This window comes from Liolophura sinensis, chromosome 8 (genome assembly GCF_032854445.1).
Source record: "Liolophura sinensis isolate JHLJ2023 chromosome 8, CUHK_Ljap_v2, whole genome shotgun sequence".
Taxonomy (NCBI): Eukaryota; Metazoa; Mollusca; class Polyplacophora; order Chitonida; family Chitonidae; genus Liolophura; species Liolophura sinensis.
Window position 1 is genome coordinate 30,105,677 of NC_088302.1, and position 11,643 is coordinate 30,117,319.

The 11,643-nt window shown below is 40.1% G+C and overlaps 1 protein-coding gene across 1 annotated transcript; it reads left to right on the forward strand.

Annotated features, from left to right (window-relative positions):
- The first annotated feature begins 3,289 nt into the window (after positions 1 to 3,289).
- On the forward strand, positions 3,290 to 5,517 carry LOC135473398 (uncharacterized). The gene is made up of 3 exons (XM_064753248.1): positions 3,290 to 3,409; positions 3,687 to 3,914; positions 4,357 to 5,517. The coding sequence occupies exons 1-3, from the start codon at positions 3,290 to 3,292 to the stop codon at positions 5,515 to 5,517; spliced, it is 1,509 nt and encodes a 502-aa protein (XP_064609318.1).
- Positions 5,518 to 11,643: the final 6,126 nt, after the last annotated feature.

The window sequence follows — 11,643 nt, forward strand, 5'->3', positions numbered from 1 at the left end:
GTTCAATTGGTTTACTTTCGTTTCAAGTTTGTCCCTCTGGTAGCTGTTCAACACAAGGTGTTAAAGATAACTATAAAAAATTTGAGATTATTTCAAGAGGATGCCTTTCTCGACAGTTAAAGTAAAAGAAAAAAATATGAAATAAAGTTCATCATACATACAACGTAAAACTATGCATAAATATACTATGCATTTATTTTTTTTAGACTTTTGTGAAGAGAGTTAAAGCCATTTAAACCATTTTGAATTCTAAAGTGGGCTTTATGGACCATACTATCAGAGTTTAGGAACTCTGACATCACAGGAAGTTTTTCCAACTTAAATCACTACACTGAATGTTGTCATAACTCTTTTAACCCATGAGTAAAAGATAACTGAAATAACATTCTCAAGAATTCCTTCCTTCTGGTGCAAAACAGGAAAAAAATACTGTCATTATGGCCCCTAAAACCTATGCCTTTCAATACTCTAAAAAAAAAATCTAAAAAAATAAATGAAAGTATTTTTACAGGTAGTTTTCAGCGGTCTGTATGATGAACCTTACTTCATATTTTAACTTTCTTTTACTTTAAATATCAACTACATCCGTTACATTCTTGCAAAACATGCTACTATGGATAACTCCTTCTTAACCCCTCTGTTTACATATGTTGTATTACGTTATAGTGGATTTGCATTGTCCTTGAATCCTAGCCGATTTATGATATTACAGGTAAAGCTAACTTGAAGGATGTTTGTTCAATTAATGATTTTTGTTCAGGTTATGGTAATACAAATACAGTGGCAAATTTACCAAGTATAAACCTTTTTTGTGATCTGAATATATTTCTGTATTTATTGCTTTTATTTTACAATAAACTGATTTGTTACAAGTACGCCTTAGTTTTTTTGTCATATCCCATTACCTACTGTGAATAGGACGAGCTAGAATAGACTGCCAAAAGTTTCAACAGAAATCAATGCGTTTGTGTTTTCTCCATTTCTTCTGCAATTCTGCACCTGATGGAAAAATCAATGATTACAAATCAGTCGTATTTGGCATCTTTATCAAACCTTCGTTGAAGACCACTTAATTCCCACCATCTTGTATCATGTCCAAGTCTCTCAGGTGAGCAAGTTCATCAACAACTTGCCAAAGGTGGCTGTTTTACTCAGGACACGCTGATGTTCTCTTATACATTTAAGTGACCATCATGTAATTGAAAAATTCTTGACAGGTCTATGAAATCTTGGAGGCTATATATACCCCCATGGCGCAATACAACAAGTACCAGAAAACAAAACAGAGAAATGCTGTGGTTTTATGATGTTTGTATTTCGCAAGAGGTGGAATGTTTACTAATATATGTATGTTGTACCCTGACCTCGTATTGGCCCATGTTATTTACCCCTGACATTCCATAAATATACTTTGGTTTGAATTCTTTGATTAGAACTCTGATACTGCGTTCCATATCTTATAATGGTACGGACTACATCATAGGTGCCTATATCACCCAGGAACTTAAGCTTGGTTCCCCAAGAATCGGCGCGACGAAATGGCCCAGAAGCCTCTCACGAATGCGATCGTTGTGAGTCCCTGTCCAGCTCATGCTGGCTTCCTCCCCAGCCTTATTACGTGGGAAAGTCTGCGTGCAACCTACGGATGGTCGTGGGTTGCCCTCGGGCTCTGTCCGGTTTTCTCCCACCAAAGTGCTGGCCACGACTTATCACCCGTATAAGTCCTCACAAATCAAATAAATAAATAAAGAAAATTAGCGGTTTCCCACCGGTAGGTCATTTATCGGGCTGGATGTATGAGACCTAGATATTCCTGTCTAACAGTAGTCGGGTTTCCTGACATATTCTGCGCACGTCGAATGTGCTAAAGCGATTTGCGCCATCTGAGGTCAGGGGCAGGGGTCCAGCCAAGTCTAACAGCTGATTATCATGCCGTCATACTAAAATGACGACATATCATTCTGTTAATGAAGAGCGATGACGTCTCGCACGTGAGATGACGTCAGATCTTTATGACGTCAAAAATCAGAACCGACAGTGTGGCCATTTCTCAAGAAATATGGACGTGAAAACCACACGGTTTTAAGCTCGCTCTCTTAAATCTGATCTTAGTAGCGATTTTTGGCAGAGACCATCATCAGAAATGGAGTCAAATAATGCACGAAAGGTCAGTGCGACTAAATATCATATAGGTTAATCCATATTAACATCAAATTTTCAAGTTTTTAAAATGTGAAATGCCTGATGTTTTACTTTGTTTACTTTGCATTTTATTCACCTAGTTCGAGGTTGCAAACAAAAGGCTAGGCTTACTTTGTGAATCTGATATTCACATCTCTAGATGATCTTTCAAAACTATCCTTAGTGATGTACATCAGTCGATAATAAAATATTTTGTTCATCTAAATAAGAAAAGTATGACGGGTTATGGAATACATCCAAGTCTACGTGTGGTCAACGTTTAGTTACTGGGTGTTTTGTACGGAAAATAGTCAATGGCACAGGAATAATTTCAGCTAACAAGGATATGACAACTTTACGCAAACAGTGCGCTGAGATTCCTCGTGAAAACCATTGAAAAACATACTTAACATCACAACAATAAATGTGAGACCAATGTTAAATGTTTGATCGTTAAAATGGTTAGACCTAACAGTAATGATATGAGGGATGTGCCGGACTATCTTGTATATTCCGACCCCAGATTTCCCTCAGGATGTAGTGGAATGACTAAAGGTGCAGACATTCATAAGGGGGTCGTAAATAAGTGAAGACATTCATACTACATATATTTGTCTTTATATTAACTCGGTATAAACTCATAGAACGTCCGCATCTATATCGTTGTTCTAGCTATTGTTCCAGCGCCGACGTGACAGAAACTAAGGCAGAACGTCTTTCACATCTTGGCAGAGTTTATTTGTTTCATAAATATAGTCTAGATAAATAGATGTCTTTCTAAATCAGATTTTAAACAACGATAGCCTTAAAACTTTATTCTACAAATATATAGGGCCTAGTCGACATACACATTAATTCAAAATTATTTCAGAGTCAGGTAGAGAAAATGCCTTGTTTTTTAAAATCAGAAACGACAGTTTTACAGTGCAATGTCGTACATTTATTATAATTAATTTATATATGCCTAGTCTTGATTTTCACTTTCAAAAGTCCCTTCCAGTATTACATTAGTCGACTGAATTGTCAACATATTTGAAATTATTGTTTTCTGTTCAACAGTGGGTTGGGTCAGATCAATCCGGACCACAGCAGTACCAAAGAAGACTAGATGTCGATTTCGACACTCCTTGGAATCGTACATCTTATCCTAGAAGGCCCCCTTACTACCAGTATATCCACCCACGTGAGGCACGTGACTATACAAGAAACCCGCTACAACTACTACCAGGTAGGCCTATAAAAAATGTGCACTGTTATACTTTGTGTGTTAGATACTCATTACTCTGGTTAAGAAATTCAAGTTCCTCACGGTATATTTTTGGCATCGATCTTTGAATGCCTTCATACCCCGTTTCTTCATGACTGAAACTAACTATAGAACAATTGACAAATGTACATACATATAAAATTCAAAGAAAAATGGATAATTTTATCATATATACTGAACAAGTGCTGTAAATTTATTCTCACACGTTTATATATATATATTAACTGTATATCCACAGGGTTATGGAGGAGGTGACTGGTATCAGAGCCCTATGTACCCTGACCCCAATGCACTGCCGCAGTACCGTAGTTCACGGCAGGCATGGAACTCTCACCCCCAGGTTGTTTGTCCACAGGGTTATGGAGGAGGTGACTGGTATCACAGCCCTGTGTACCCGGACCCTAATGTACAGCGCCAGTACCATGGCTCAGGACACCCTCGTGCAGAATACCACAGGTCTGACGAGGTAGGTTCACTTTGTGTGTATCTAAGAGACCAAGCTTCATCTGTCAGACATAGTACATTTGGCTCACGCCTGTCAGTAAAGGTGCTGCATCCAACTCACAATATGATCGTTAAATTTCTAGCTTTTATATACACAACCAAAAGTCAAATACACGACCATTTTCTAAAACTTAAAGTTCAGATTAAAAGAGCAATTTAGTCTCCGATTGCAACCAAAACCATTTCAGTCCAAATTTAAATCAATGACAACTATATAATCCTGTTTCTAAACCAAAAATGAGCACTTCAAATACGATACCATTTTTAATAATAGCCTTTTTAATTTAGATAAAATTAAACTGAACTAAGCGCAGAGCTTGTCCTCGACAAGATTCAGAACCATGCAGTAATAAATAATATGTTATAATAAATAGTTGGTTTTTGTTTCCTTCTCTGCTTCACAGGTAAATCTTGGCGGTGAGGAACTGTCATCATCAACAAGGCCTGTGGTCAGGCGGCTGTTTGTCCACAAACCTGATGCTGTCCACGTTAACCGTACGGTACAATCTACAGGGCCAACCCAAGGTCTGGCAAGTCTGCCACGAGGAGTACCGCCAAGTAAAGGCTCTACCCAGATATCACCCGTAGATTTGTCCGTGAAGCAAGCTGGGGAGAGCAGAAAACAGCCGGGCCCACGAAAACGACAGAGACCAAAATCTATCTCCCCTGGGACCCAGCCCGAGCCCAAACGTCCAGAGCTTAGGGTACCATCCGTCCCCAAGCCACCAGCCCCTTCCCGATCTGACTCGCCGACTCAGCCAAGACAGTTCACACTTACGGCTTCACTAAGTACTGTGTCCATCCCTAGTATTTCCCGCACCGATCTGGACTTGGAATACCTGGACGATGGAGCCTGTGACATTCTTGGTGAAGGCGGCTATGGATACGTCCAGCGCGGCAGGCTTGAGCAAGACGAGATGGCGACGAACATTGCCGCCAAATTCTTTAAGCCGAACCGGGCGTCTGTGGAGGAAATCGAAAGGGAGGCAAAGATACAGCGGTACCTACAAGACACCGGAGCTGTACCCAAAGTCCACGGGCTCATCAACATGGCTAGCAAGGGCGGCGATCCCATTCTGGTCCAGGAGTGTGTTGGTCAGGGAACAACTGTAGAGGATTTAATGGCCAGAGGGGCCGACAGAAAGACATGGCTGCAATTTACTCTACAAGCGGCCCAGGGACTGCAGAAAATCCACCAGAAAGGCGTCCTTCTGAACGACATAAAGTTCGACAACATCCTCTTGGACGAGAGTCTAGAGTCCCTCAAGGTGAAATTTGTGGACATGGGTATGGCAACTTTTAACTCCAGCTACACCAGTACTGTGAAACCCGCCGACATGGTGGACTGTCATCACATTGCCCCGGAAGTTGTTAATCAAGCGCCGTCTAGCGTCAAGTCAGACCTGTACAGCCTGGGTTACGTCTTGCGTGTGATCGGGGAGGATGCTCATCTGCCAGACTTGGAAATGTTGGGGTCCTTGTTGATGCGTGACAATCCTGCTCAACGACTGAGTCTTCCAGTTTTCATAAAGTGTGTGGAATTTTTCATGAATTCTTGTAACTGAGTGCTCGGAGCTAATTCACCTGATAATATTGTCTGTGATAGAAACGATTGGGCAACAAAATCTACCTCAGGATGTTGCTCTGTTATGTTATTTTCCGTTTTTACGGCCTTAAAAATGCTAAAGACGAGAAGCACACATACAGCACCTTGAAACACCCACATGTTCAGGTCAGACGTTCATTACAATGAAACAAATCGTGAAGATATACATTTATTCTAGAAATGTTCAAAGGCGTTTTTGTATAGAACTGGACCAAAGTATTGGTTATTTCTTAGTATGTTTATATTATTGAGAAATAAATGTACGCCGTCGACAGAAGTATTAATTTCCGCTGGTTCGGATATAGATGTATATTGAATTTTTATTACAATGTTCAAATTTATACCTGTTATGAACATCATTTCTATATAGACGTCAAATTTTGCTACAGTTGTTGAATTTGTTAAATGTTATAGCAAAATGTCTTTCTACCATAAAGAAACCATTTATTTGTATGGAAATTATGTCTATATATACATTCTCGATGAATACAGTATGATCTTTTATTTCTCTACAGCTGAAGTGTTTGTTGTGTATTTCCTTCTACTCTTAATTCTTTTATGCCCTGTAACACATATTTTTCTCGTGTATACCAAGAACACTTTATTCATATTCAACTGCCCTTGCCTGTCGCGATTTCATTGTAGAATTATCGCTGACTCTATTGTGGCAGAGATGCATTTGCTTTCTCCATCTAAACACTTGAAAAAAAACTTCCACTCACCTTCATAAATTGAGCATGTCCATTTTTACCCCAGGCATATAAATAGTGACGTATGGGTTACAGTGACATAAAGCTGCTTTGTGGATATGTACCTATGCCAAGAAATAGTTGCTCCCTCTGTTGACGACATGGTACGGAGGGAGGTCACCTGTTCGAATCCTCGGATCCTCGGAAGGGGCTCACCTCATGAGGTTTGTTAAGTACCTGTGGAGATACCTCTAAGATTTTTGTCATGTGCTAAAAGATAATCGATCGCTTCCACGAAACTTTGCCTAATTCCCTCCCTTTTCATTTGGTTTGTCAAGTACCTGGTGATACGCGATCGTTTCCACCAGACACAGGCGGATTGCCTCCATCAGCAGTTCTTGCTTTAGGAGGGGTCACGTACATGGAGAGAAGCGGTCGTTTCTACCAGACAATATCTGTCTGCTTCCTCCACTTACAGGCCTTGCTTCAGTAGGTTTGTCAAGCGCCTGGAGAGAAGCAGTCTTTCTCAACCTACAGGATGTTGGTCAATTAGTGTACATGCCATGGAGAGAAGAGACGGTTTCCACTAGACCCTTCCTGGTTTTCTCCACTAACAGGATGTTGGTCAATTAGGGTAGCCTACCTGGAGAAAATCGGTCGTTTCCACCAGACCCTGGCTGGTTTACTCTAATCCTGAGGGCCGATTAGTGAAACAAATACACCACATCACCACCAAATTATCATTTGCTTGCCTCGAGACATTTTAAAAAAAAAAGAGGAGACCACTCCATTTTTATATTGGAATATATCCTAATTACATTGTTCACATTCAGTAAGCATCCGAGGCACTTAAATCTAAAATCATGAATAATTTGTTATCGCTAATAAAGTTGTAATGTGAGAGAGAAAAGTGCCTTTTATGACAAAATATCTGACCTTGTATTAGAGTCATCCGTTGCTAATTTATACTTTTCTTTAAAGGTGTTACAGCTTTATGTTGCTAATGTAAGGAGTGGTGATGCTGGTGTGAGGGGTAGCGATGCTAGTGTTACATCCACTCACAACGGGATATTAATCCGTAAGACGGCGTGAGAGAAAACAGTCCGCGGGAGCTCCCTCTATTGCGTGTCCGTTCCAACAATAACAACGTATTGACTGGTAAGAGCGGATTAAGTTACGTATTTTGTCTGCATACCCATTTTACAGGATTAAATACAATAGTATGCTACACGAAATGCTCAAACTGACTTACGGACGTCGCTGTTTTTTTTTTTTTGGTGTATCCGTACGTTTGTTTCAGATTCACAGAGAAGAGTGTAGCACTTGTAGTGGTCGTCCTGGGCAGGTATAGGCCTAAACATCTATCGAGGTGTACGAGGTGTATAAATTTTCTTGCAATGTTTTGTGTTGCCTTTGGGGTTATTTTTAATAGCTGTTCCCGCCTCTATCATATTTATTTATTTGTTTGATTGGTGTTTTGCGCTGTCTTTCACTTATACGACGGCGGCCAGCATTATGGTTGGTGGAAACCGGGCAGAGCCCGGGGAAAATCCACGACCATTCGCAGGTTGTTGGAACACCTTCTCACGTAAGACCGGAGAGGGTGTCTCTATAATAAGTTATATTCTCAATTATCTGAATTATGACTTGATGATGAATATATACAGTTATTAGGCCATCCCATGGTGTGTAGTAAACTTTAACATGCTGACCTGACAAACCACACTCAGCTTTCCACCCTATAAACTCACCATGTGACTAGCACGCACGTATGGCTTGGCTTAAAGGAGAAGAAAATTTAAAAACATGACACTATAGGCTGAAAAGAGCCATTTTTTTCTATCTGATGGCGCCTGCTGCATAATTTTGCGACATTTCCTCGCCATACACGTAAAGCCTGAAAACGGCAAAGCTGGCATAAAACGCCGAGTCCATGGAGTCCTACATCTTTAACGCCTTGTAATTTATTCTGGGGGTGTGTTGCCTCTCAGCCAATGACAGTCGTTAAAACTGCCGGCTTGTTCGTGTAAACTCGGAACCTACGTCCAACATTCCGGTCTCCCGATCGTCAAGTGGAAAACGAACTGTACTGTTCGCTACCTTCTGGGAAGAAGAGTTCTACCGGAAATGTACGAACTGCACTTCGGCGGTTTCCGACGGTAATTCCCCTCCTAACACAGAAGACTTCAGGACTAGTTCTTTGGCAAAATGGAGTCACCCACAGCGGATTTTGGCGCTGACTATATTTATAATTTATCAACTTGAGGTACATATTAGAATTTTTTCTATGCATGCTATTATTTTCAATGGTATTTGATTGATATATCCCCTAACCCCGCGGGGTGGGTCATCAACTGACGCTAGGCCTACGACACACACAAATCTGTGATGAAAACCTTACACGTTTTCAGTCCACGCACCAAGAGAAAGTTGTCCGAAGAAACTGTGTGTAAATTTCTGTGTCAGAATTTGTGACAGTATTTGCAGGTGTTAAAATTATGTACAGTGGAGCCCAGGTACTTTGGTCTCCGTTTCAGCCGAGAGGCCAAGATGATGTCAATATGATAGGTCGTGTGAGCAGATGAAGGAGCCGGACTAAAATAAAGATTTATCACAAGTCCCATTATTGTAACCTGTGTATAATTTGATTGGTGCTTTATGCCATATTCAGGAATATTTTCACTTTTACGACGGCGGCCAGCAATATAATAGAGGTAAAACTGATCGAGCCTCGGAGACTTTTTGTTTTATAATATCGGTCAATATCGGTTTTCATCTTTGTTGCAATGTTAAAAGCTATAAACATCGGAGTGAACATAATCATGTGTTTTATTAATTGTTTACAAAGGGACATCGAGAGGGAACATACGTGTAGATAACTCCTAAATTTGTTCAACAAGCTTAAAACCATATGTGTCCCGATGAACTGCGCTCACATGCAAAGTATAATTCCCACTTTGGTGCTACCCCATATGATCTTATTTATTGTTTCACACCGCCCTTCATACCTAGCGGTTTATATTTACAAGCGATTGGCCCCAGCTGATGTCAGGGGCAGGGATCCAGCCAAGTCTCACTGCTGATTATCTTGCCGTCATACTAAAATGACGACATATCATTCTGTTAATGGAGAGCGATGACGTTTCGCACGTGAAATGACGTCATATCTTTATGACGTCATAAATCAGAACCGACTGTGTGGCCATTTCTCAAGAAATATGGACGTGAAAACCACACGGTTTTATACTCGCTCTCTTAAATCTGATCTTAGCAGCGATTTTTGGCAGAGACCATCATCAGAAATGCAGTCAAGTAATGCACGAAAGGTCAGTGCGACTAAATATCATATAGGTTAATCCATATTAACATCAAATTTTCAAGTTGTTAAAATGTGAAATGCCTGATGTTTTACTTTGTTTACTTTGCATTTTACCTAGTTCGAGGTTGCAAACAAAAGGCTAGCTTACTTTGTGAATCTGACATTCATATCTCTAGATGATCTTTCAAAACTATCCTTAGTGATGTACATCAGTCGATAATAAAATATTTTGTCCATCTAAACAACAAAAGTATTACGGGTTAGGGAATGCATCCAGATCTACGTGTGGTCAACGTTTAGTTACTGGGTGTTTTGTACGGAAAATAGTCAATGGCACAGGAATAATTTCAGCTAACAAGGATATGACAACTTCACGCAAACAGTGCGCTGTTTTCCTCGTGAAAACCATTGAAAAACATACTTAACAACACAACAATAAATGTGAGACCAATGTTAAATGTTTGATCGTTAAAATGGTTAGACCTAACAGTAATGATATGAGGGATGTGCCGGACTATCTTGTATATTCCGACCCCATATTTCCCTCAGGATGTAGTGGAATAACTAAAGGTGCAGATATTCATAAGGGGGTCGTAAATAAGTGAAGACATTCATACTACATATATTTGTCTTTATATTAACTCGGTATAAACTCATAGAACGTCCGCATCTATATCGTTGTTGTTGTAGCTATTGTTCCAGCGCGGACGTGATAGAAACTAAGGCAGAACGCCTTTCACATCTTGGCAGAGTTTATTTGTTTCATAAATATAGTCTGGATAAATAGATGTCTTTCTAAATCAGATTTTAAACAACGATAGCCTTAAAACTTTATTCTACAAATATATAGGGCCTAGTCGACATACACATTAATTCAAAATTATTTCAGAGTCAGGTAGAGAAAATGCCTTGTTTTTTAAAATCAGAAACGACAGTTTTACAGCGCAATGTCGTACATTTATTATAATTAATTTATATATGCCTAGTCTTGATTTTCACTTTTAAAAGTCCCTTCCAGTATTACATTAGTCGACTGAATTGTCAACATATTTGAAATTATTGTTTTCTGTTCAACAGTGGGTTGGGTCGGATCGATTCGGTCCACAGCAGTACCAAAAAAAACGAGATGTCGATTTCGACACTCCTTTGAATCGTAGATCTTATCCTAGAAGGCCCCCTTACTACCAGTATATCCACCCACGTGGGGCACGTGACTATCCAAGAAGTCCCTACAACTACTATCAGGTAGGTCTATAAGGAATGTGCACTTGTATACTTTGTTTTCCTAGATGCTCATTACTCTGGTTAAGAAATTCAGTTTCCCCACGGTATATTTTTGGCATCGATCTTTGAATGCCTCAATGCCTCCATACCCCGTTTGTTCATGACTGAAACTAACAGTATAGATCAGTTGACAAATGTACATACATATAAATGTCAAAGAAAAATTGATAATTTTATCATATACATGTATACTGAATAAGTGCTGCAAACACACGTATATATACATATATATATATATATATATATATATATATATATATATATATATATATATATATATATATATATATATATTAACTGTATATCCACAGGGTTATGGGGGCGGTGACTGGTATCAGAGCCCTATGTACCCCGACCCCAATGTAGTGCCGCAATACCGTAGTTCACGGCACGCCTGGAACTCTCACCCCCAAGTTGTTTGTCCACAGGGTTATGAAGGTGGTGACTGGTATCACAGCCCTGTGTACCCTGACCCCAATGCACTGCCGCACTACCGTAGTCCACGGCAGGCATGGAACTCTCACCCCCAAGTTGTTTGTCCACAGGGTTATGGAGGTGGTGACTGGTATCACAGCCCTGTGTACCCGGACCCCAATGTACAGCGCCAGTACCATGCCTCAGGACATCCTCGGGAAGAATACCACAGGTCTGACGAGGTAGGTTCACTTTGTGTGTATGTAAGAGACCAAACGTCATCTGTCAGACATAGTACATTTAGCTCAGGCCTGTCAGTAAAGGTGCTGCATCCAACTCATTATATGATCGCTAGATTCCTATCTTTTATACACACAGT

What these genes read in the sequence shown, in the direction of transcription:
- LOC135473398 (XM_064753248.1), top strand. Translation starts at nt 3,290, where the DNA reads ATGTCGATTTCGACACTCCTTGGAATCGTACATCTTATCCTAGAAGGC. An exon ending in CCCGCTACAACTACTACCAG is followed by an intron (nt 3,410 to 3,686) that starts GTAGGCCTATAA and finishes GTATATCCACAG; the next exon opens with GGTTATGGAGGAGGTGACTG. An exon ending in AATACCACAGGTCTGACGAG is followed by an intron (nt 3,915 to 4,356) that starts GTAGGTTCACTT and finishes TCTGCTTCACAG; the next exon opens with GTAAATCTTGGCGGTGAGGA.